The 26,171-nt window shown below is 36.7% G+C and overlaps 1 protein-coding gene and 1 long non-coding RNA gene across 4 annotated transcripts in view; one reads left to right on the forward strand and one right to left on the reverse strand.

Annotated features, from left to right (window-relative positions):
* Positions 1-4,534: 4,534 nt before the first annotated feature.
* The window catches only part of LOC103002810 (uncharacterized), a 125,602-nt gene continuing 103,965 nt past the window's right edge, over positions 4,535-26,171 (reverse strand). For 2 of the 3 annotated variants that reach the window (XR_009007778.1, XR_009007777.1), the window contains 3 exons: positions 8,423-8,466; positions 5,682-5,734; positions 4,535-4,722 (listed from right to left, as the gene is read on the reverse strand). This is a non-coding gene — a long non-coding RNA (uncharacterized LOC103002810). The remainder of the gene's footprint in view (positions 4,723-5,681; positions 5,735-8,422; positions 8,467-26,171) is intronic. The other variant, XR_009007779.1, reaches the window with a different exon arrangement.
* LRRC9 (leucine rich repeat containing 9) overlaps positions 5,471-26,171 on the forward strand; it is a 95,495-nt gene continuing 74,794 nt past the window's right edge. The window contains exons 1-8 of the mRNA XM_028169228.2: positions 5,471-5,641; positions 12,151-12,231; positions 12,495-12,713; positions 13,333-13,473; positions 14,004-14,067; positions 14,353-14,423; positions 18,996-19,178; positions 22,991-23,146. Coding sequence (XP_028025029.2) covers positions 12,184-12,231; positions 12,495-12,713; positions 13,333-13,473; positions 14,004-14,067; positions 14,353-14,423; positions 18,996-19,178; positions 22,991-23,146 — 882 coding nt within the window. The 5' untranslated portion in view covers positions 5,471-5,641; positions 12,151-12,183. The remainder of the gene's footprint in view (positions 5,642-12,150; positions 12,232-12,494; positions 12,714-13,332; positions 13,474-14,003; positions 14,068-14,352; positions 14,424-18,995; positions 19,179-22,990; positions 23,147-26,171) is intronic.

Raw genomic sequence — 26,171 nt, forward strand, 5'->3', positions numbered from 1 at the left:
TGTCTTCACATGATTTTCTCTCTGTGTCTGTGTCTTCACCTGGCATCCTTATAAGGACACAGTCATTGGATTTAGGGGCTACTCTAATCCAGTATGACCGCATCTTAATTAATTACATCTGTGAAGAACCTAAATCTAAATAAGGTCATATTGTGAGGTTCCACATGGACTTGAATTTTGGAGAGACACTACTATCTTCCAGAGAAAGGAGCTGGACATTTAGGGTAAACTATCATTATCAATTTGGGTTTTATAAATCACAATCTTCATATAGTATTTAGTTTGCATAAAGTGGAGGAAACTTGGATTTCCTGTAAATTTGCAGACAAAAAAAATTATTTGCTAACTCTTGCTTTCCCAACAAAAGTGAAGGAGGGATAGGATTCTATGGGTGTGTTCTAGAGGCCTAATACACCAAAGTGATCAAAATAAGAGATTGTTCATATAAAGCCCTTGGCATATTACTTGGTATTCATACATTCCACAAATCTTTCTTGAGCACTTGCTATGTGACAGCCACTAAGGTAGATGCTGGAAACACAACGGGAAATGAGAGAGATGTGATTCCTGCCCTCACAGGGCTCAAAGCGTAGTGGTGGAGGCAGACATTAAACATTCAGCAAAGATATAGGTGTAAGGGTAAATACAAATCCAAAAAGAAAAAAATTTTAATTTTCCCTGGTATAAAAATGGTAAAGAGACTCTTCTCTCCTCCTTTTCTTTCAGAGCATTTCTTTAGAATACTTGTAATTGCGAATTCTTTCTTTGTCCCTTTTAAAAACCTAAGCCTCTTGCCAACTTTATAACCCAGGAATGTCTTTCTCAAGGACCTGGGAGCCATCTTTTTGAAATGGAATCATCAAGGAAGATAGTGTCAAAGAAAACCAGAGCCAGACAGAAATTAAAGTGGTGAAGGTAAATTTTATGCAGGAACTATTGTAATAGGGGAAGAGCGACATGAGTATAGAGCTCCATTCTGAATACAACAAGGACAAGTGGGGACTTACAGCCAAGGAGCAAGGTAAAGAGGGGTCAGTGGATAAAAAAAAAATTGCTAAGAGGAAACATCAAGGATAAGGGGGTTTCTGGCTAAAAGAACTTGATAGAATTATTAAGGAAGGCAGGATGGTAAGGTATTGGGGGGAGGGGAAGTGTGGAGGGAGGAATTTGATCAGATATCATGGTTGGGAGATTTTTCCCCTATTACAAATGAGAACTGGGGTTAGTGAATGTGCTGGCTGCCCCCTGACCTTCTATTTAATACGGCCTGTGTTTTTGCTCCTCCCCCACCTTTGCAGTATATCATTATTTTTTTTAACATCTTTATTGGAGTAATTGCTTTACAACGCTGTGTTCGTTTCTGCTGCATAACAAAGTGAATCAGCTATACATATACATATATCCCCATATCCCCTCCCTCTTGCATCTCCCTCCCACCCTCCCTATCCCACCCCTCTAGGTGGTCATAAAGCACAGAGCTGATCTCCCTGTGCTATGTAGCTGCTTCCCACTAGCTATCTATTTTACAGTTGGTAGTGTATATATGTCCATGCTACTCTCTCACTTTGTCCCAGCTTACCCTTCCCCCTCCCCGTGTCCTCAAGTCCATTCTCTATGTCACGTCCTCTTGTTTAAGGCCTAGTTATCATTTGAGAACATGTATGGGATGGGTTGTATCTGCTTGGCTATATAAAAGGGTTAGGTTTCTTTCTGTCTTCCATCTCTTCAGGGGATTGCCTGTGATATGAATCATATTCTGGTTTAATGTTTATTCAGTAATAAAACTGTTTTCTTTTCCTTCTACCTTTGTGGAGAGGTTTTCTGGGTGGCCAGGAGATTTTGGTTTTAATTATATTTCCCCAAAAAGGGGAATGAGAATTCTCAAGCACTACTGGTGGGAGGGAAATCTGGGACAGCCATTCTGGAAAGTTATCAGATGATATCTAGTGAAGTATATGTTTGCCTTTTGCCCAATAATTCTATTCCTGGCATATACCCCAGAGAAAATGTCCTTAAGAAAACAATTTCAAGGCTGTTCAATACCCTATTGTTTATTGTAGTCAAAATAGGTGCCCATTACTAGGGCAACAAATGAAAGATAAAACATGGTAGATATATATTATGGAATAATGTGCATAATACAGAAACAATGAACTACATGAACATACAGAAACAAGGATAGATCCTAAAATAGCACTGAATGAAAGAGAATCAAAATACAATTTATAGCACAGTAACTTTTTATAAATAAAAAATACAGACACACAAAACAGTACTGCCTGTTTTTTAAAGATAGATGCACAACTCAAGGTTTATAAGAAACATCAAATGTATGCCTATTATTGGGATGGGGGTGGAACTGGATATAAAATAAAACAAGGGCCTTATATAGACAAATGATGATAATGTGCTGTGATCTGAGGAATACAATCAACTTTCTGAGCCTCAGGTATAATAAATAAATAAAAGACACAAAAGAAAGGAGGTAGAGGAAAGAATTCTCCCACACAAAGAACTGGTCAGCTCTCTAGCGAATTAAGACTACCATCCCTTCTTAAATTCACTATCCTTCAATTTGCTACCATAAAGCTAAATACAAATAGAATTAGGAAGGTAAAATAAGGAGGTTATGTTGTCTGAAGTGGAGTATCTTTTTACAATTCCATTCTGGCTGTCTTTTAAGAAAAGCTTGTGCATTAATTATATGTCAACAAATCATGGATAAAGATTATTTAACTTTTTTAGATAGGCATTAGAAATAGCATTCTGTTGGTCTAATTAAAGTTTTATTTCAGGATAATTCCTACTTTTTAATTGAATAATATATATTCATTGCCAGACATGAGTAATAAGAGGGCCCCTGCTGATGACTTTATATGCACCACAAAATTATCTCTTCCACTGCCAAAGTAAACCCTAAGTTGTGCTGCCTGCATGTTTTCATGATATATCAAATTTAAACATGTGACAGCAAATTTTCACAGATAATCTAATAAAATCATGAACTGGAAAGTACTCATTTGCATAAGGATCAAATGTCAACAAGAATATAAAAATTAAATTAGTATTTGAAATCTCCAGACTTTTGGTTCTCTGGAATTAAACTTGAAGACATTACAAAGCCAAACTGTAATTAGATGTCTCCACTGTTCTCTACCAATAAGAATAGGGCTTTGGGGGAAAGCAATTTAACCATCTATTCAAAAGATTTTAATAAAGAAAGATTTTCTTATTTAGGTCTATAGTCACCTCTATTTTGATTAAGTAATTCCTCTTTAATTCAGGTGGTGACACGGTAAGTGTGCCATAATCAGTGGTAAGAAGCTTCCCAATTGTTTTCAGGTTCAAGATACCTTTATCCATAAATAAAGTAGATTTAAATTTATATGTTTTGGCCTTTGTCTAGGAGTATGAACAGACTGATGAATGAAATGAAGTCTTATTTCACTTAGAATGTTTTACTTTGCTTGACTTTTAGTGGCTTCTACTTCTATTGTTTCTGGTACAGACACATAAAACCATATCATAAAGAAGCTTTAAAATGAGAAAAGGAGATTAACAAGAATGGTCACTGATTCTGTATGCTCTCTCTGGTTTTAACTGTAATCACCTTTTGCTCCAAATACCATCTAGAATACGCTAACAGGCAATTCTTCCTTTAAGAATTACTAGGACAAGGGCTTTAGTTTGGCAACTCACCAATGGTTATCAGTCTACAGCTATACAGGAACTCTGACTCAGTTGCTGACCAAATCCTTGAGCTTTACCTGGAAATAACATTCTTAAAATTACTCATTTATATAATATAAAGAAAACTATGTTAGCTTTCTCCTAGTCCTTTACTGGTTAGGAAAGTCATAATAAAAATTTCTAACAATATCAAAGTAGATAATCTCTATACTTTTATGCAAGAGTTGCATCTCCCAAAATGAGAAGCTTGATGTAGATAATTCACCTAATTGATTTCTGATCCAATTTCTTAATTTAATTTAAAAGTTTAAATTTCTAAACTATTGTTATCTAGTTTTTACAGTCTAAGATGAAAATTTACCCAGACAGGTCATCTTGTTCAACTAGATTTTCAGAGAAGATAATACTAAAAGTACAAATATGAATCAGATTTTTCTGGTCCTTTTTTTAAACCCTTAAACCATAAATATTTTAATTAATTTTTAACTAATTAATGACAGAAACTGAAATTCCTGTGAAATAAAAAAAGTACACATAAAATTATTTTTTCTTTATGTATGTTTATAAACAGTCAATATTACAGATAAAATATTTGAAATGAAAATATATTTAAAAATCTGCACTCATATTTTTCATGAGACAGCTGTTTTAAACTATAGTCTATTGAATGAGGCAGCCATCTGGTGACGGAAAAGGGCACTTGCATGAACTGAACGTCACAAATATTCTACACAAATCAACTTAACCTCAAAACATATAGTAGTGCTCTCCAACAGAAATATAATAGAAATCATATGTAATTTAAAATTTCCTAATCGCCGCTTTTAAAAAGTAAAAAGAAACAGTAATTTTATTAAGGCATTTTAATTTAAACCAATATATCAAAAAACATCATTTCAACATGTAATCAATACATATTTTTTTCATGCTAGGTCTTCAAAATACCATGTGTGTTTCACAGCACAACTCAATTCGGACTAGTCACATTTCACGTAGCTGTGGCTAGTGGTTGCCATGTGGGACAGCGCAGATCTAGAAAATGAAACGAGACCTGCAGTTACTTTGATTTGCCTAAGTTCATTCATTTCTCAGCCCCTCTGCCCACTCTTTCAAAAGTTCTTTCCTTTCCCTCTTTAAATTTTATTTTGTAAAATTTTTTGGCCTCCTGTACACTTTGGAATACTTAAACGGCCCTCAAAAGCCTGTCAACGAACGACAAGAAGACCCTTGGAGGTCCTATGTCTTCTCTGAAGCGCACCAGGGCGTTACGTTGGCCTGCGCTGTCCTTCCATTCGGCTCGCTCTGCGCTCAGCGGCTTCGGGCTGTAGTCAGCTACACTCCTGGAGGGCGGCGGTGGCGGGCCGCAGGACCAAGGGCGCGCGGGGGACATCAGGGCCTGTTCCGGCCGTTTGGCCGCCTTGACATCACAGCGTCGTGTCTTTGTGGTTCAAGTCCAGCGAGGCTCCGGGCTTCCAATGAAGGTCAAAGATTTTCAGTAGGAAAAAGCCGGGACTGGAAGAGGCAACGACTAGGTCCCCGCCATAAGTCGTCGCTTCCTGTCCGGGCCTCTGATCCGGCGAAGGTGGGTGAAAAGCTACCTGCAGGGACCAAGTGACCCGCAGCTCGGGAAGCTCTCCAGCCTTTCCCAGGAGCACCAGCAGGGTCTTCCGGGTCGACCCCGACTTCTAGTGATTGGTTGGAGCTTGCCGCCACGTGATCCAGAAACGAGTCGGCCACCGCTTTCCCCGCCCCTTTCACCCCCTCCCCACCCAGAGGTCGCGGGAGGCGGAGGGCGGGTTTCCTAGGCAACCGCAGCGAGGTAGTGTGTACACACCAGGCCCCATGGTAGAGAGGGTGTCGTGCCTGCTGCTGCAAGACAGGGATTAAGAAGTGGGAGTGGACTCTGTTCTGTCTCGGATTGCCCCGGAATCCATCCTCTCTCTGGGATAAGGTGAGTGACTATCCCCCGGTGGCCTTTGGGAGTACCTCACCTGTAGGCAGGCCCCAGGAGTCTTTGCTCCCCTCTCCTCTCTCTCTGGCCACACTGGGAGGAAGACAAGAGAGAAGCAACGCTGAGGTCAAAAGACCCCTGTAACGGTGCAGTGGCGATAATGATAATGAGAGACAGTGACATGACTTTATCTGAGGCCGTCACGGTTGCCAGAGCAAAGCTGAAGAGGAGGAGGAGGAGGAGAGGGAGGGTGGCCCACAGCCACCTGTGCAGCCTTTACTGAGGGAACGAAGTGCTCCTTGGACACACTTGATACTGCTCACCTAGAGCTGGAAGGGCGTTTTTTGGCCCATCAGTAATTATGGATGGATTCTGATCCATTTGTACCCAAGGGAGGAAACTACTTGACCATACAGGGCTTCTAGTTTGTAGAAAAGAAATTTGATTTTCTCACAATGACACCCTCCCCAGCTCTCATGGCAGACAGAAACATTGCCCTTTGTACTCTAATTATTGTTCTACTCTGATTGGTCATGTACAGAAAGTATTTAAGTTATACCATATAGGACCCTGTGGCATGACAATTAATTCAAACCATTCAACAAATTTTTATCAAACACCAAGCATGTGTCAGGCACTGTGGTAGGTTCTTTGTCCCTGCCTTCAGTGAACATGTAACCTGGCAAGGAGGAAAGACCTGGAAGCATCACAATACAGTGGAACAGGTGTTGTATATAGGGCATATGCTGGCTCTAATTGGAGTCACGAGGAAAAGAATGATTATAATACTATCAGAGAGAATTAAAGTCTTCAGAGAAGACCCTTGATTTAAATCTTTAAGGGTATATGGAGTATGCAGTAAAGTCAAGGGACAGTTAGGGAGGGGAAACAGCATGTGCCAAAGAACAGAAATACCCCATGCAATTCAGAGAACTATAGTTGTGGCCAGAGCCTGTGTTCCCGGGAGTTTGTGGTTGATGAGCTTGAGAGGTAGACAGGAGTTAGAGTTTGGAGACCATGAATACCTTCCAAGAGGAGTAGCATGAGTGGATTTCCCTTTCAGGAGGTTGCTGTCACGGTAGAGTAGAGGATCGATTGGCAGGAAGTGGGACTATAGGGAAAGCATCGGTTAAGTTGAAGTGATGAGAGCCTGAATCAAAGCAGAGGCAATTGGATAGAGGGGAGGAAAAAAAAAACACCAACGTGATAGACATTTAAGAGGTATATGCAGAAAGATTTAATGAGTGAGCAAAAGTGGGGGAAAGAATAAAAGAGTGGTTGAGCATAAGTTCCAGGCTTCTGACTTGGATGATTAGAAGAATGGTGTCACTTACCAAGAGAAAACATGCATTAGGAGAAGCAGGCTGGCTGGAAAATATAGAGTTCAGTTTTAAACATACTGAGTTTGAGACACATTCAGGTGGAGCTTTCCATGTGTGTAGTTGGGTGTTGCACAGAAAAGAGGAAGATAAAAATTAGTAATTCTTCACCAAGAAGGAAACTATTAATCAGAAAATTAGGTTTTACATAACAAATAGAAGCCAAGGAGAAAAAGTCACCCCAAAGAAGAAAAAGAGCCATCAGCATCATCAGATTCCATGACAGGGTCAGATTGAGAGCTGAAACATGCCTAGTGTCTTTGGCAATTAGATTATTGTTGACCTGGAAAAAGAAACTGCAGTGGCCTGAGGTGTCCTCACTGAGACTGCAGTAAACTGAGAACTGAATACAGGTACTAAAGTATTGCTAATGACTACATATCTTTTGTAATGTTTCCTAATGCTATAATATGGTACTAATGACATATCTAAAAGTTTTCCTGTAAAGGGATCTAAAATCAGTTGTTCATTGAATACAGGATAGGAGAGCTTTTTTTTAAAGATAGTAATGACCTAACATTCATATATGGAGAGAAAAGAGACCCTAGAGAAAGAAAGAGGGGAATAAATGAAAAGAAGGAAAATTTGACAGACCAAAGTTCTGAAAGAGACTGAAGAGGATGGGATGAGTACACAGGAAAAGGGATTCATTTTGGACAAGAGAAAGAATACTTTTACTAAGACAGGAATCAGAAAGTGAAAGAAATACAGTTGACCCTTGAACTGATTAGCTGGGGGTTAGTCCATGTATAACTTATAGTCGGCCCTCTTATCCTTCGTTCCTCCTTATCCTCGGATTCAATAAGGCATGGACCATGTAGTACTGCAGTGTTTACTGTGGAAAAATATCTGCATATAAGTGGGTCTGTGCAGTTCAAACCTGCGTTGTTCAAGAGTCAACTGTATATTTTAAGAGGTATGGGAATTTAAGGAGTGTATATCTGATGGTGTCACTGTTCTCTGTGAAAATGGGGACAAGATCATCTGCTGAGAGAGAGAGAACTTGAGAAGAGTGGTGGAAGTTTAGAATAGTCCAGACGTTGTGAATCCCAGATCTGTATCTCTAGTCCTACTCCCTAGGAGAGGAAGTTGAAGAGGAAAATATAAAATGTCTGTTGTTGGATTCAACTCAAGTTAGAGACCATACATTTGCAGTGATTTCAACTCACATAACCAACCGGCTATGTGAAATCTTCCAGCAGCACTCCAAAGCAGACAGCAGAGGTGACTAGATCAACCCAAGGTTTGAGATTGGAAGCATGAAAGCTATAGAAGCTCCTGGTGGCTCCTGGCTCCCTGGAGAAACTAGAGAAGATCTGTAGTTTCTTAGATGGGCATGCCCTGAAAAGAGCTTTCCCAAGGCACAGGAGAGTGGGTACAAGCTGGGCATCAGGACACTCACCTCTTGATGGAATCAGAAACTGGAAGCCTTGGGACCACTTGTGACTGGAGAAAACATACAAGACTTGTAAATACCAGGAAGGTCCATAATTATGCATAATTAATTATGCACAATCACATAATTCAGATGTAGTTATGCAAATTATAGAATTTGGGGGTTTTAAGTTAAATTTTGTTTTGCTAATTAACTATTGAATTACAACAAGGTTTTTCCTAAATGAGGGCATTGGTGAAGGGAAGATAAGGTGAAGTGAAAGAAAAGATTGGTGCCCCAAATATGCATAGTAGTCTTCTTGAATAAATGGAGAGTTATATGTTGTTCTAGAGGAAGACTCAATACTGTAAAGATGGAAGTTCTTCCTAAATTAATCTTTACAGTCGAATCTCAGTCAAAATCCCAAGTGAATTTTTAAAAACTAAATGCAAAATAATCATAAATCTTATTTGGAAAAAACAAATATGAAAGAATAACTGGAAATTTCCAAAAAAGAAAATGAGGTAGAAATTTACAACATAAATCACAGTAATTAATACAGGATAATACTGTAGGAATAGATAGAGCTAAGGGAAAGCAGATTAGAAAGTCCAAAATTAGGCTCAAGTATACATGATAATTTAGTGAATAACAAAGGGAGCAGTTAATTTCTTCTGTAATAGATATCTTAGACGTGGACTAGAAAACTTGGATGGCTGTTTGTTGACTTTGGGGGTGTTAAAGGCAGGTTTTATCCCTTGTGTGGTGGTGGGCAGACAGACTTTTCCTTTGGTGCTCACAGACATTAAACCAGAATGTAGGGGCTTCTCTTCTAATAAGAAGAGGTGCTACAAAGCCCTGCTTTACTTGGGGTGCCATCCAAGTAAACCTAAGGAGGGAAGACTGTGGCCTGCATCTCTGTATGGGCCTCTGATGGAGTATCTAAATTCCTTCAGGTTGTTCCTTGCTACGTGCTCCCTTGCCTGGCCACTCCTATGCTGTAATATCTGGGGGTTGTCCAAGAATGGGGTAAAGAGACAGTTGCCAATTGGAAGCAGGGAAGGAATGATCAATATTACTTTTAATATAGATCCATCATCTAATCACTGCTCACCATCCTCACTACTACCACCCTATTCCAGCTGCCATCCTCTCTCACGTTATTACAACTGCCCCTTGACTGATCTCCTTGCTTCTCCCCTCAACCCCTAAGGTCCATTTTCAACAAAATAGCTAGGGCGATCCTTTTTGAAACCTAAGACAGCTTGTGTTATTCTTTCATTCAAAATCCTCACACAGCTTTCCACCTTACTCATAATGAAATCCAAAATCCTCATAAAAGCCTACAAGATAGCACATGATCTGACCCCACAGAACCTCTCTGACCACATCCTACCAGTCTCCATCTCCCTCACTGTGCTCCAGCTACATCATCTCACTTGCTATTCTACAAACATGTCCAGTATACTCTCACCCAATTTTTTTTGCGTTTTCTTTTCCCCATGCTTTGATGCTTTTCCCCAAGATTCCTCATGGCCCGTACTGCCTCATTTCCCACAGTTCTTTGCCCAGATTCCACATTATCAAAGAGGTCTTCTCTTTTCTCCCATATCTATTATTCTCTAACTGGTAGATACTAGTCCTCAATGCATAAGTGAATGAATGAGTGAATGAACAGAGATTCCAGTGTATGAGGATAACTTTCTGGGTGTACTTTTCTTTGTGGTGCGAGCTGGGATCCCTCCCTCAGCATAGTGGAGCAATGTCCCCAGTTTACAAAGCCTGAGTACAAATATAGGCTGTGCACATTACCCTGATACAGATCTCAAAATCCTTTGATTTGGTCTCTTTGGATGGCCCACAGCCACTTTCTTCCCAATCACTGCTGCTCTGAGTTTGGGGAATTTTTTAGGATAGTTTTGTAAAATTTCTTTCTCTGGTACCTTGAATTTTGGGCTGGTCTGTACTGATGGGCTTTTTCTCTCAGTCTGATGCCATCTGCTTTATCTTCATTCAAAAGACCTTTCTCAACATCTCTGGCCATCAGTGCTCTTTTGCTAGCACTACTACACATTCCTTTCTTATTTTCCTAGTTCCCTAGTCATTCCAGCGAGATTTGGGCAGAGAAGGTAGGTAAATACATGGCCTCAAGTCACCATCTTTTTTTCCTTAAAATGTTAATTTACATGTACACCTGCACATGTATAAAATTTTGCATAAATGATTAAAAGTGAGCATATAAATACTTTAAAAAATAAACATTTATGTAAAATTTCATAACATATATGTAGAAACCACACAAATCTTAGGTATCTAATTTTATTCTCTCAAAGTAAATGCATTCTTTTAGCACCTAGATCAAAAAATTTATCTTCATCAGCACTCCAGAACCTATCTTTTGCCTCCTCCTAGTCAATCACCCCTGAAAGGTCGTAACTATCTTGACTTCTAATACCATAGATTAGTTTCCAGATTTCATATGAATGGAGTCATGCAGTATGTACTCATTGTGTTTGTGTCTTCCTTTGTTCAATATTGTGTTTGTGAGAATCATTCATGTTATGTACACCAATAGTTTCTTTCTCATTCTACTCCTAGGTATAAACCCCAAAGAAAACTGTACCTATGTCCTGCATAATAAAAATGTCCAGGGAAACACTATTCAGCTGCAAACTGGAGACAGTCCAAACGTCTACTAATGGTAGAATGAATAAGTAAATGGTTATATATTCATATTATACAATACTAAACATGTTTTTTTTAAAGTGTAGGGTTTTTTTTTCCTTTTTACCTAGATCCATCTCCATCCAACCTCTCATGCCTATTATAACCACACCAGCTTTCACCTATATCCAAGGTAACTCATGTTAACAACTTAGTATGTATCTTTACATATTTTCTCCTTATGCATACATAATCATAAACACACATACATATCTCTATTCTATGTCTATACACACATGTATGTACACACATATCTGTGGAGGAGTTATTATCGTAAAAGGTAGAATCACAATAAACAAATAAATACAGTTTCTACATCTTGCTTTGTCATGTCCTCATATTAAAACCAGGATTCCTATATTTTTTAAATAGTATATGTCTGGAATAATATAATGAATATATTAAAAATTATGAAAAATTAGGTTAAACTTTATTGAAGCTACTTAGGTATTTAGTAGTTCATACCATCTAAAGTGAGGAAGTTGACTAATTCATTTTAATAAACATTTATTACCATGCCTATGGTATGTCACTAAGCCCTGAAGATTCTTTTCTTTGCTAACTACACTTAGAGAACTGTATTCAGTTTGAAACACCGTAGTATAATAGGATGAATGAACTGGAACTGGTTCAAGGGAGAAAACCAGGGCTCTTTCTAGTGAGAGAACTAAAAGACATGAACTGAGGGCAAGGTGAAGGTATAGCTGAGAGATGACTATGTTCTTCAAGTATTAAAGGGTCATAGTGTGAAAGAAAAATTATGCTTGTTTTATTTGAACCCAGGAGGTAAAATGACAGTGAATGGGGAGGAGTTATGGAGAGACAGAATTAAATTCAGAATAAAAAATAACTGTCTAAGAGAAAACTTCAGAGATGGAATGGACTGTCTTGGGGTCCAGACATACTTGGTAATGTACTGTTGGAAAATGTCAAGCCACAGGTGAGTAATTCCACCCAAGTAACTTTAAGGTTCCTTTAAATGATACGGCATGACTCTAGTACTTATTTCAACTTTTCCTTTTCCTTAACAGATATATTATTTTAACCTTTATTTTTAATGGAAGATGATTGAATGTGAAAACCTAAACCAAGAAGACATAATTAAAGAACTGGTGAGTCAAAGCCAGGTTTCTTTTCAACTACATTTGTAAGAATATTAAATGGAACATTTCTACACTCCTTTCTGGAGCTTATCTAGAGATTTCTTCTACACCATGATCTTTGGAAGTAGAGAAAAATCATATATATGACACAACTTTTCTTCTTGTGAGTGAAAACTGACATCAGTGAAACTGACAGTTTATAATTTCTAATGGCAAAAATAATTTTTTATTATCTTAAACAGGTAATAATCCAATTTCTTTTTTGAAAACAGTGTTTATGCAATGGTTTATCTTATGAGATGATTGGACAAGAAGGATCAGATACTTCAAAACTGGAAATGTTTTTCTCAGGGTATCCTTGTATAGTCGGATTATCATTATTTCCTAATTTAACAAGTCTCACAATTGTTGCTCAAGATATAAAAGAAATTTCAGGACTAGAAACTTGTTTACGGCTTAAAGAACTTTGGATTGCCGAATGCTACATAGAGGTAAGTCTAAACGTAACCTTACATGAAGGTTATGCTAAGTTCTTTGGCTTTGGAAAAATAATTCATTGAAGTATATGCTTGAGGCATGGATCAAAACAGATAGATTCATACATGATGAATTGCAGTTAAACCCTTTGCCCAGTAAAACAAAACAAAAACAGATAAATGGGCAAAATATAAAAATAGATTTATACAAAGGAGAAAATAGAAATAAAGAGCCAAAACATAGACACATTCTACTTTTTAGTAATCAAATCAGATCAAATAATACTCAGTACTGCTTTGTAGTGACATTGGTTTACTTTGACCCTATTGGTTGTGTGAAAATTATAACATCTATATTGAAAAGCAATATTGCAAAGTGTATATGGTTATGATTATAACCATATAAAAATAGGTGTCAAGTTGATAAAAAAAGAATATGAAAATTGAAAATAGTATTTAGGCGGAGGGATTGTATGATTTTTTATATTTTAGTTCATTTTGCTGGGTGTTGATTTTGCAATCTATTCTGAAAATGTGATTTTTAAGGAAAAGTTACTTAAAATCTACTTTATTGAAGGATTAATAGAAAAACACAAGTTAACACTATTCAGGCTCCTCTTTTTTTTTTTAACAGAAAATTGAAGGTATTCAAGAATGTAGAAATTTAGAAAAACTGTACTTATATTTTAATAAAATTTCTAAAATAGAAAATTTAGAGAAATTATCCAGATTGGAGGTTCTTTGGCTGAACCACAATGCAATTAAAAATATTGAGGTAAGATAATTTCAGTGATTCATATTTAAAGTCAACTCCTGTAGAGTTTAACCACAATGTCCAAGAAATATTCATGACTAGTTTAATTAGTTAAGAAGAACTAATGTGTATGTAGCATATTGTAACATATAGAGAACTTCGTATGCATCATTTTCTTTACTCCTCCCACCATGTCTGGGAGGTAAGGTGTTATTTCTTCTCTGAAGGTTAAAAAAAAAAAGGAGGTTTAGAGAAGTTTTGTATATAACTTGCCTAAGATTTTAAACACACTCTGTGTGATGTGTTCTTTTTGCTACTCCTCCTCCTCTTTTCCTCTCTACTTCCTTCCCTGTTCCCTTCTCCTTCAAAAATTCTTTCCAGGTTCCAGAGAACAAAGTAGACTTCACTGAGGCACCCACTTACTTCTAAGCTTGTAAAGTAAACAGCACCTGGTGCTTGGAACACCTGGAGAACTAACCAGATTGCTCAGATGATTTATAAACATAGATTTTAATGATTTCTTCTAAATTATATATTGTCTAAAATTTTAGGGCTTGCGAACTTTGAAGAATTTAAGTGATCTCAACCTTGCTGGAAATCTAATAAGCAGCATTGGTATGTACAGTTTCATTTGGAATATGAGATAATGTTACAATAATTTTTTGTCAATATGAAAAGTACAGTCTTATAATATCTTTGAAAAGCATTTCTAAATCTATAATTACAGGATGTGAAAATACTACCCATTGATCAGTGGTTACTAATTATACAGCGTTACTGTTAGTCTCATTTATATGCAAGAAAAGATGGTCATATACAACTCAGAAATATGACAAGATATGAACAGGAGGTAAAATGAGAAATTTAACTTTTTTCTCATCTTGTTTTTTTTAATTAAAGGTCGATGTCTTGATCCCAATGAACAACTAGAAAGATTAAACCTTTCTGGTAACCAAATATGTTCTTTCAAGGTATGTTTAAGTGGAATAATTTATTTTATTTATCAACCTGGATCATGAACCATCTTTTTACAGAAAATGGACTAAATAGTCCCCACTTAAAGAGTAATTTGTTTTGGACTACCCAGTACTCCCAGAAATTTGAGAGTCACCTGATTAAATTGGCCCTAACGATCTGACACTATTAAAACCAAACAAATAACTATTTCCTTGGCTCTTAGGATACCACTTTCTCTTAGTTTTTCTCCCATCTTTCTGGCTACACCTCTTTGGTTTTCTGGTTTTTCATCCTCTCCTAGTGTCTAAAAAATGGATTGCCCCAAGTTAGTCCAAGATCTTTTCTCATTTCTATCTGCATTCATTCTCTAATCTAATCATCTTATAACTTTAAATACCTTTATCTACTTATCACTCCTAAATTGGTATCTCTACTTTCCCTAATAACTACCCAAAATGATAGACATCTCCTATCCTAACTCAAACTGATTTCCCCTCTACTGAACCTTCGTCTCCTGCAGCCTTCTCCATTTCTCTAAATGTCATCTCAATGCTTCTAATAACTTAAGCCAAAATCCTTGAGTTACTTTTTACTCCTCTTATTCATTCATACCCCATATCCAGTCCATCAGCAAATTCTGTTGGCTCTACCTTCAGAATATATCCAAAGTCTGACCATTTTTTACCACCTGCATCACTATCAGCCTGGTTGAAGACACCATCATCTCTTTCCTGCATTATTGGAAAAAAAAAAAAAAGCCTTCTAACAGTTCTCCCTGTGTTTACCCTTTCACTGCACTCAGTCTGCTCTCCACATAGACGCCCACTCCTTTAAAAATATGTCAGATCAAATCACTTCTGCTCAAAATCCTCCCTTGGCTTCTCATCTCTTTCAGAGTAAAAGTCAGTTCTTACAATGGCCCACCAGACTCTATATAATCTAGTCTCCCCACTGTCTCTCTGACCACAGCTTCTACCACTCTCCCCTTTGTTTTCATCATTCTAGCCACTCTGGTCTCCTCACTGTTCCTTAAATATATCTAGGACACATTCACCTTAGGGCCTTTGCACTTGCTTGAGTATTCTTCCCCCGTATATCTTCGTGGCTCATCTCATTTCTTTCTGGATATTATTCAAATGTTATGTTCTTAGTGACACCTTTCCTGCCTAATTTAAGTAAAATAGCAATGACCCCTACTACCCTCCTCAACCAGAAGCATTCCATTACTTTTTCCCTGTTTTATTTTTCCTATTGGCACCTACCCACAACCATTACTAGAATACAAGCTCCATGAGTACAGGAATTTGGCTTGTTTTGTTCACTGCTATATCCACAATACTTAAAGCAGTACTTGACTTGTAATGAATCTCAATAACCATTTGTCAAGCACATAAATGAGAGAGAAAAAACAAATAAGAAGACAATGTTTACGGTATATAATGTGGGTGAAAACATATGGCATTCATGATTTTGACAGTGTCAGACTGAAGTTACATTTTCAAACACTTCCTCTAGACGATAGGTGAGCAAATTAGCTATAGAAATAATTTTGAATTGATCAATATTAAAGTAGGCATTCTTTTACTCAGAGAAGAATATAAGACACCAAAAATCTATAGAATGAGGCAGAATGTTATAAACACCTTAAAAAGAAATTTCAATAAAATTTAATTTTATTGGTCAAATTCAAGAGGAAATATCTGATATGAACATTGAAGGGTTGACAGAATTTCAACAGGCATTGTAGGGAGGATTTTCTACAACGCAGTGGGAAGTAGGCATTCCAAGATGAGAAGAACAATATGCAAAAAGGTGTGGAGGTAAGAAATCAATGTTATTTGAGTAACAGCAGCAGCAGAGATCAGAGGGAGCTATGAAAGATAAATTCAGAATGCGGTGGGAGGTAATGTTTAAGCTAACAAATGAGACATAAGCAGGAGTTACCTAGGGAAAGAGCATTCCAAGCAAAGGTGTGAAGGACCTAAGTGGTGGAAAGAGTGTGGCAAATATAGAAAACTAGAAATCCTCTGTGCCTGGAACGGAATGAGGGAGAGAATCATGAGTTGAGGCTGAAGAAGATAAGTGCAGAAGTCTGGGAGGATAAGGTATCACCCTGCCAAGAAGCCATATGGAAGTTTATCTCACCCTGGCCAGCCATGGCAGCCTTGTGGTAAAGAGCAGAGGCTGCACAGGCAGAAAGATCTGTCACTTATAGCCCTGCCACAAACTAAAGGCAGCATAATACAATGGTAACATGAAGTTGAAGTGAAATAATAATATAAAGCTCCTAGAATAATGACTAAACACAGTAAGCACTCAATAGATATGCTATTTTATTATTATTACTATCACTTTAATTACGTTAACCTATTTCAATCTCCTCATCAAAAGAACGGGGATAAAAATAGGATTATTGTGAAGATTCATTGTATGGCGTAAAATTAAAAAGGCTCTCTACAATAATTATGGCTTCTTCTCATAAAAACATTGAACATGACTCACAGCAACTTTTATTATTCACATATTAGGAATATTCCTGAAATATTATTATTCTGAATTTTTATGTCTAACCTTTCCAGTCACCCTAAAAAGATACTATCCTGGTGAAAGTGAGATGTGCTTTCATAGACTCCAGTGTCATCTAACTTCTGAGTGTAGGTGGAGGATTCCTGCTTAAGACTTCAAAGTTCATACCCACCATAGCCCAGACTGATGGTCAAATGCAACACAGCCACCCAGAAATCAAACAGTATCTTTACTCTTCAGCATAGTCAATGGTTTACCTTCCTTGCCCTGCAGAATTTGACCAAATAATTCTCTGCACAACTCTATTCAGAAATCTCCTTTTTAGAGTCACCCTGCTTAGTTAGTCCCACTCATGCCATGGGCCTAGCCATAGCCTTAGGTCCAGCCGGTAAGCCAAGTTCTCACTTGTCCAGAGAGAGTTTGGACATACATTATCCACGTCACCCTGTCTTACTCTTAATTCTAGCAGCCTGATTTCACTACTTGCTTCCCGATTCCATTTGTATTGATACTTTATCTTCTAAATTAGTGTCTCCTGGTCCTTGCTTTGGATTTCCTTTAATTCTGATTCTGAGTCTCCTGACTAGCATTGCATTCAAGTCCAACTCTACCATAGTACGTTCCTACCCCAGGCACCACCCTAGTAATACTATTATTGAGAAAGATGTGAGGGTGTCTTAGAGGTTGGTAGAAAGTAATAAGCATTCAACTCAATTCACATTATTTATTTAGTGCCTGCTGTGTTCTAAATGCTGAGTGCTGGGAATGCAGTGTTAACAGGACACAAACCCTGTTCTCAAAGAGTTTATCTCAGGAATTGGCAAACTTTTTCTATAAAAGGCCGGAAAGAAAATATTTCAGGCTTTGTGGACCATATATAGCCTCTGCCACACATTCTTCTTTATTTTTTCCCAACACTTTAAGAATGCAATCACCATTCTTAGCTTGTGGACTGAGGGCCAAAGCCCATACAGACCCTTGGCTTATAGACTTGTGGATAATTGACAGTAGGGTGTGATAAATTCTATAACAAAGGTAAGCCCAGTGGCTAAGAGAGTTCATAGGAGGAGCATCTACCCCAAGCCTGGGGGATGAAACAAGGCTCTCAAAGAAGATGATACCTAGGTTGAGTCTTGACAGATTAAAAGGTAAAATTGGGGTGAAGTTCAGTCCATTCAAAGGCAGAAGTATGAGTGAATGTCTAAAGGGTCTGGGACATTCTGAAACTTCAAGTTGTTCAGTATGGCTAAAACATAAAATGTCAGGGTTTAAATAGAAGAGACAAGACTGAAGAGTTAAGCAAGGGCCAGATGCCAAATAAAGGAAGGTGTAAACAGTGACTTAAACGTCAAGATAAAAGATGTTAAGGAATCACATTGGTCTGGAAGTGCATTGTCAACCCCTACCCCTCCAGAGGCTGTGAGGAAAATACCCTCAGGAGAAAGCTAGCTTTCAGTTGCCCTTAATAGGCAGAAAGGGCATTTATAGAAACAAACAACACCACCACCAACAACAAAAAAAACCTCAAACCAAAAAACCCTAAAAATCAGGAGTTCAGTGTTAATTATATTAAAACATAGGTGCCATAGACTTTGGTGAGAAGAGCAGACCTGGAGGCTGAGGAAAATAGCGAGCTGTGTTCCTGGGTGGTCAGTGTGGCGAGTATGGTGAAGGAGGTAGGAGACCTACATCCTTGTTACTCCTGGGGCACTTGTTAGCAAAGGGGTTGTGCAGAGAGGGAATGGTGTCTTAAGGAATAAATGGGCTTCAAGGTTTCATGTGGAATACATGATTTAGTAAATACTCTCTGTCATTTTATATTTAAAATGTATAGTTATATAAAGTCTGCTGTTTAATTATTGTTGATCCATTTTTCATGTATTTAGCATCTCTTTCAATAGAGAATAACACTTTATGCATCTAAATAACTTTAACATATTAAAGCACATAATTGGAATGCATTACATTAAATTATGGGTGATCTTAAGAGCTCAAATGCCTCCTTTAGAAATGGAGATTTGCAATTAATCAATTGACCATTATTGTTGCTGTTGTTTTAGGACCTCACTAACTTAACCAGGCTGTGTCGCTTAAAGGATTTATGTCTCAATGATCCTCAGTATAAAACCAATCCAGTTTGTCTGCTGTGTAATTATTCCACACATGTGTTATATCATTTGCCTTGCCTTCAAAGACTTGACACGTTTGATGTGTCAGCAAAGCAAATCAAGGAACTGGCAGATGTAAGTGCATACCTAATCAGGTGTCTATGTCTTATGTTTAATTAACTGCTTCTTTCTGGCTGTGTCAACATGTGGTAGGTAGTATTATCTTGTCAGTGTTGTCACCAATTCTACTTTTGCCCAGTGAGCTGGATATTTCACATAGATGCATACAAATAATAACATTAGTACTAGAATCTCAATTTTGATGACAGTATTGGAAGGTAAAATAATAGAAAAACATTTAAACTTACATCAAACTTGAAGGAAATCTGAAAAATGATCAGTGTTAAGAATAATTAAACGAATGCTATATATACAAAAATTAATAAAGCCTAAATAAAGTAGAAATGAAACAAGTAACCTCCTCTCATTTGGAGTATTATATATCAAAATTAGAAGATACCCATGGTTGATGGTAGTATGCCAGGATTAGGTAGATTTTAATCTAATTAAAGATGGTTTGGGGTTCTCTGTAAGTATAAGTGAATCTACCCACACTGCCAAAATCTTGAAGTTCTCCAAAATCTTGAAAAGGGCTCTTCCTGGGCTGTCACTGATGGTGAATCTCCCAGTAAAGGGATTACTATGCCATGGTATGAAAGGCTTTATAATTTGAGAGTAGAGTTCATAGGAATTTACCATGTTTTTTAATATTCTTCCCACGTTATATTTCTACCTCTCCTTCTAGTCCATTGAGTCCCATTTGTTTATTCAGTTAACCATTCAATAAATAGTTTATGAGTGTCTAGAATGTGCCCACATGAAGCCCTCCCATCCTTTCCTTGTGGCTCATCCATCATCTCAACATAGATAAAGAATGTCTTTATCCATTTATCTTGTATCTCTTCTCTTGGTAGCCTGAGGATTTATTCTCAAGTTCCATTGTCTCCTCTCTTTTCAAAACTGAGATTATCCTCTCTCCCATCCCAATCTAAGAAGTGAGCTGTCTTGTAATATTGAGCAAAAGGCTAGAGTTATTGTCTACCAGCAGATGTTCAGAGTCATTGGAGGGTCAGGGAGGAATGTCTTCTCTAACAATGTTAAAGTCAAAAATAATGAAAAAACTTTGCAGTGACAACCATATTTTTGAAATTTCCATTATCATCTCTGTAGTTTTTCATCACACACTTTCTGAAAAGGTGAGCAGGGTGAATGTGCTTCACTAAATTACTTGGCTGATTAATTTATCTAACAAATATTTAATGCCTATTACATTCGAGGCACTAGAAATAGAATGACCAAAACAGAAAAAAAAAACCCTGCTTCCTTGGAGTTTACATTTAGTGAGAGAAGACAGACAGTAAGCAGCTAAATGAGTGAAAAACTAGTATGTCAGATGGTTATAAATGCTATGGAGAAAAATGAAATAAGGGTGAAGGAAACAAGATTGTTGGTAGGGGCAGAGGAAGGGCTGTAGGCTCTTTTATATAGAACTGTTGGGAAAGGATTTACTAAGGCAACATTTGAGCAGAGACCTGAAGGAAATAAGGGAGCAAGTTTTTCAGGGATCAGCAAGTACGAAGACCTTGAGCAGGAGCATGCCTCATATTTTAAACACAAGAAGGAGGCTAGTATGGCTGAAGTTGAGTAAGCAAAGAGGAAAGAAAGAAGTAAGAGATGAATACAGGAGTGGTGGGGGGCAGATCACGTGAGACTGAAGAATGTTGTAAGGACTTTGGCTTTTCCTTTGAGTGATATGAGGCCACTGGAAAATTTTGAGAGGAGGAGGAAACAAGATGACTTATGTTTTAAAGGGATCCTTTTGGTTAATGAATTAAGAATAGAGGATGAAAGGAAAAGGTGAAAGCAGAGAGACCAGTTAGATTCCAGAAACTTGGATAAGAGATGCTGATGGTTTGATACAGGACACTGTAGAGGGGGTAGTAAAAAGTAATCAAAAGTAATTGTAGCAGTAGTTAGAAGGTAGAACCCATCTGGATTTGCTGATACATTGAATTTGAAGTGTAGAGGAAAAAGTAGAGAATAATTCCAAGCAACTAACCCAAGCAACTGAATGAAGGAGGGAAGGAGTTGCTATTTGATGAGATGAGGAAGAGTATGGGAGGAGTACATTTAGAAGGAAGAATCACAGCTTAATGTTAAGCATATAAAGTTTGAACAATCTTTTGAATATCCAAGATGGATATATGAGTCTGTTATTTAAGAGAGTTGCCTGGATTGGAGATAAAGATACGGGAATTGAAAGCAGAAGGATGATACCAAGCTGAGGACTGGATGAATCACCAAGGGAATGTTGTGGATGGGGAAGTGTGTCACTTGGGTAGGTAAGTTCTGACTTTACTTGCCACTTGTAGGCAAAAAAAAAAAAAAATCAAGAAACACCATCTGCCATTTCCTTAGTTACAGTTTTTTCTACTCAGTTGAACCTGAGAAACAAGCTCTTCTTGATCAGCAATTTTTATCTGCTAATCATCACCCTAAAACAGGCTTTTTTCCCTTAACTCTTCTATGTTATGAATGCCTGATTTTTTGCAGAAGAATTTAGTGATTTCAGTTTCAGAATTTCATAATATGTGTAGAGAGGGAATTCTTTTGTCTGTTCATCAAGCCATATATTTGTTTCCATTCTCTCTGTTATGCCAAATAGTTCTGTTGGGATCCTGACTATCCACTCTCTACTAAATAAATCACACAACAGTGTACAAGCCTTCCAACTTACTTGAGGTACATATTTCCCGATAAAAAGAAATGCCTTCATTAATTCAGGTAAACAGTTAAAACTAGGTCACATTGTAATATGCACCTGATTTGTTTATTTTCTTCTCAGCTAGTTCTTTTTGACTAATATAACTCATGAGCACCATTTACCTGGTATATTTCTTAATGGTGGATTTAATCAATTTATCATGATAAACATTAGTAACTGCATGATCCATTGATATTAAGGAATTCAAGATAACTGGATTAGATTGACAATTTAGTAATTTGCTCAATCTAAAACAAGTTCATTTAGAGCATTCTTTTATAGATTTGGGGGAAAAAAACCCATGAAATCCTATTTCTTAGCCATGCATTTAAAAAATGAATTGAATAATGTTACATTTGCTTTTATTCTTTTAAATTTATTTTTTCTCTAAATTAATCAAATAGAAATAATATGTTAGCTTTAGTAGTACTGCCGCATTAGCTAAATGACACTATTTTGTAAATTGAGCTCTTTCTATAGTCTCTTTATGTTGTCATTGAAAGTAAATGTAAATATGCCTCACACTTAAAATATTATACACAAAGAACACCTTTGAAATTTTATGTTTTGCTTATTAAATTTTTTTTTTTTAATTACTATTTCTTTTTTTTTTTTTTTAATTTTATAGCTACTTTATTTATTTATTTCTTTATTTTTGGCTGTGTTGGGTCTTCGGTTCGTGCGAGGGCTTTCTCTAGTTACGGCAAGTGGGGGCCACTCTTCATCGCGGTGCAGGGACCGCTCTTCATCGCGGTGCGCGGGCCTCTCACTATCGCGGCCCCTCCCGTTGCGGGGCACAGGCTCCAGACGCGCAGGCTCAGTAGTTGTGGCTCACGGGCCCAGCTGCTCCGTGGCATGTGGGATCTTCCCAGACCAGGGCTCGAACCCGTGTCCCCTGCATTAGCAGGCAGATTCTCAACCACTGCGCCACCAGGGAAGCCCTGCTTATTAAATTTAAATAGAGAATTCTGTGTAGCCATTATCATTTCAACTAATATCATTATTAGTAACTGAGCATGTAAAACTTAAAAATAATTATATAGAACATACCACACTCATATAATACCACTAATAATTACCTATAATGTTTTTTGTTTCAGCTAACCTTTTTTCTCACTTTTAGACCACAGCAATGAAAAAAATAATGTATTACAATATGCGTATAAAAACTGTTCAGAGGCATCTTAATGAAGACCTTGAAAAACTGAATGATCGAAAATGTAAATTACAGAAGTTGCCAGAAGAACGAATAAAATTATTCAGCTTTTTGAAAAAAAATGTAAGATTTAATATTGTAAAATTTCAATAGCCTTGTCTTAAGAAAACTGGCAGATAAGATACTATTAGCTTTTAAATTTTATATGTATGTATACATTTATACATATACATACCTTTTTAAATTAATGCTAAGTTTCAAGTAAGTTTGCCCTGAAAATGTTTTGATTCTAGGTACTTAACTAAGCTTCATTCTGTGCTTAGAAATCTGCAATTTAAAAAAGGTATAGGCATATTAATTTATAAAATTTTTAAAATGCTGTGTAATTCAGTATGATTCAGTGAGTTATAGAGATCTGTTAGACTTATTTCACTACATTTTAATTAGATACCAGCAGGCTGTGCTCAAAATTCATTTTCTTGTCTAAAATGCTAAAATACTCCTTTACTATTGTATGTTGTATACTATTAAAGTATAGCTTGTTATAAAGTTCCCATCATGTTGTATACTTTAATAGTTTGTGCTTTAGTAGTTATATGTGCTTTTTTATTTAGAATAAATTGGATTTCCTTTACTAAAAGTAGACTCTGAAAAATGAAGGATTACTTACCTCAAAACAGAACTTTGTATATATAAGAACTTATTGTATTAAAAAAAAAAGGTATAAGAAAATAATGGTTTATTCAAAAAATGGTGTTACAAAAATAGTCAAACTACTTGGGAATAGGGGACTTGGATCCTTAGTTTATACTTTACTAAAAGTAAATACAGTGGGGAAAAAAGAAAATGTAAAAATGAAAACATAAAAAAGCAGAAGAATATACAGATTAATATATTTAACTGATCTCAGCCTGACAAATAAGAAAAATACTAGATATCACAGGGAACAGAATTTAGATTTGATTGAAAAAAAAAAAGTAAAATGCTTTTGTACTAAAAAGCATCATTAATGAAAATAAACAATAAACGACAGTCTGAAAAATTGTTTTCAACAAACATGAAGGACAAACATAATATCCTTAGTATAAAAGTACTCATAAATAAAACAAGACAAAAAGGTAGGGACTTCCCTGGTGGCACAGTGGTTAAGAATCTGCCTGCCAATGCAGGGGACACGGATTCAATCCCTGGTCTGGGAAGATCCCACATGCCACGGAGCAACTAAGCCCACGTGCCACAACTACTGAGCCTGTGCTCTAGGACCCGCGAGCCACAACTACTGAGCCCGCCTGCCACAACTCTGAAGCCCACACGCCTACAGCCTGTGCTCTGCAACAAGAGAAGCCACTGTAATGAGAAGCCTGTGCACCACAACAAAGAGTAGCCCCCACTCACCGCAACTAGAGAAAGCCCACGCGCACCAACGAAGACCCAATGCCACCAAAAATAAATAAATTTAAAAATTTTAAAGAAGACAAAAAAGTATATATCCAAATAGAAAAATTAAGCAAATTCCATAAACTATCATTTTACAAAAGAAGAAATAAAGACTAATAAACATTGGAAAGAGGACCTCAACCTGATTATTAATTTCCAAATATGAAATAAGACAACAAGCAACCATTTTCACCTATAAATTTGTCATAGCCTGCCTGGTGAAGATGGGTGTGACACTATTACACCACTGATGAGAGTGTAATTGGGTCATATATATTATTAACAGCCTAAAAATGCTCATAGCCTTTGACCCAGTAAATCTACTTCTAGCACTCTATTTAAAGATTTGGATAAATATTTATATGAGAATATTCATCACTGTACTATTAATAACAACAAAAAATTGGAAACTACCTAAATGTTTAAAAAGAGAGGCAGAATTACTCATTCTTAAGATTGAATGGTATGTAGCCATTAAAAATCAAGTTTTTAAAATATATTTAGTACTCTTTCTCAAATGAACAGGTTTAAATTCATATGATAATCAGAAAGGTATTCTTAAAGTTAAAACATTAACATAATTTATTTATTTGAATAAAAAATCACAGGCGAACCAGTATATGGAAATCATTTTATATCTGCCATTTTCATGTGCAGATGGATGTATTAATATGTGAAAAATAATAGCTATAGATTATATAAACTATAGGTATTTTTATAAAATACGCTTAATTCATTTTTTTAACAGCTGTATATAGCCATTATAGAGAAGGGAGTATAGATACTTAACAAATTTCTATTTGTATGCACTTCTCTGTGTACAGTACAATTTATCTTGAAATCCATTCTACGATGCTGGGGTTAGGGTAAGGCAAATGAGGCACTCACCCTGGGCCCAAAGTTTAAGGGAAGGTCTAAAACCTCCATAATTAAGATAAATCATATACTTTATTATAATATATATTTTAAAATATTTATTTATTTATTTAAATTTATTTGGTTGTGCTGGTCTTAGTTGCGGCATGTGGGCTCCTTAGTTGTGGCATGTGAACTCTTAGTTGCGGCATGCATGTGTGATCTAGTTCCCTGACCAGGGATCGAACCCAGGCCCCCTGCATTGGGAGCGTGGAGTCTTAACCAGTGCATCACCAGGGAAGTCCCTATTATAATATTTTTTAAAAATACAAATGAATGCAAAAAAAGTCCATTACGAACAGCAAGAAAAAATCCCAAATATCAAAATTTTAAATAAAGACATTGCTGTGCTGAGCCGTATAGGAGACTGAGGCAAAGAGAAAAATGTGCACCCCTATATCCATGCTTGTGTGTATTTATATGTTGTTTCCCAGAATACCTAAGTAGTTGAAAAATTGAAAAGTAGGAGTGATGAAAGTCACATTATTTCAAGTTTATTCTCTTTGTTCCAAAACCAGCATTTCTTATCATTTTACTTTGGCTTTATTAGAAGCTAACTCATCAATAATATTTTAAAATTTATTTCTTTGCTTTTCTTATTTTCAATTGAGAGAACTGCCATGTTTGAAGTATTTAATATTGGCTTTCACTTGGTCAAGAGAAATTGGTTGACCGAACTTGTACTAAAGTTATAATCACATGCTTGCCATGTTTTTATGAAGTTTGGCTTATTTATTATCTAGATTGCTACTTTGTTAATTTAAGTTAACTAAATATTTAATAGATTCCACTAAAC

This window comes from Balaenoptera acutorostrata, chromosome 3 (assembly GCF_949987535.1).
Source record: "Balaenoptera acutorostrata chromosome 3, mBalAcu1.1, whole genome shotgun sequence".
Taxonomy (NCBI): domain Eukaryota; kingdom Metazoa; phylum Chordata; class Mammalia; order Artiodactyla; family Balaenopteridae; genus Balaenoptera; species Balaenoptera acutorostrata.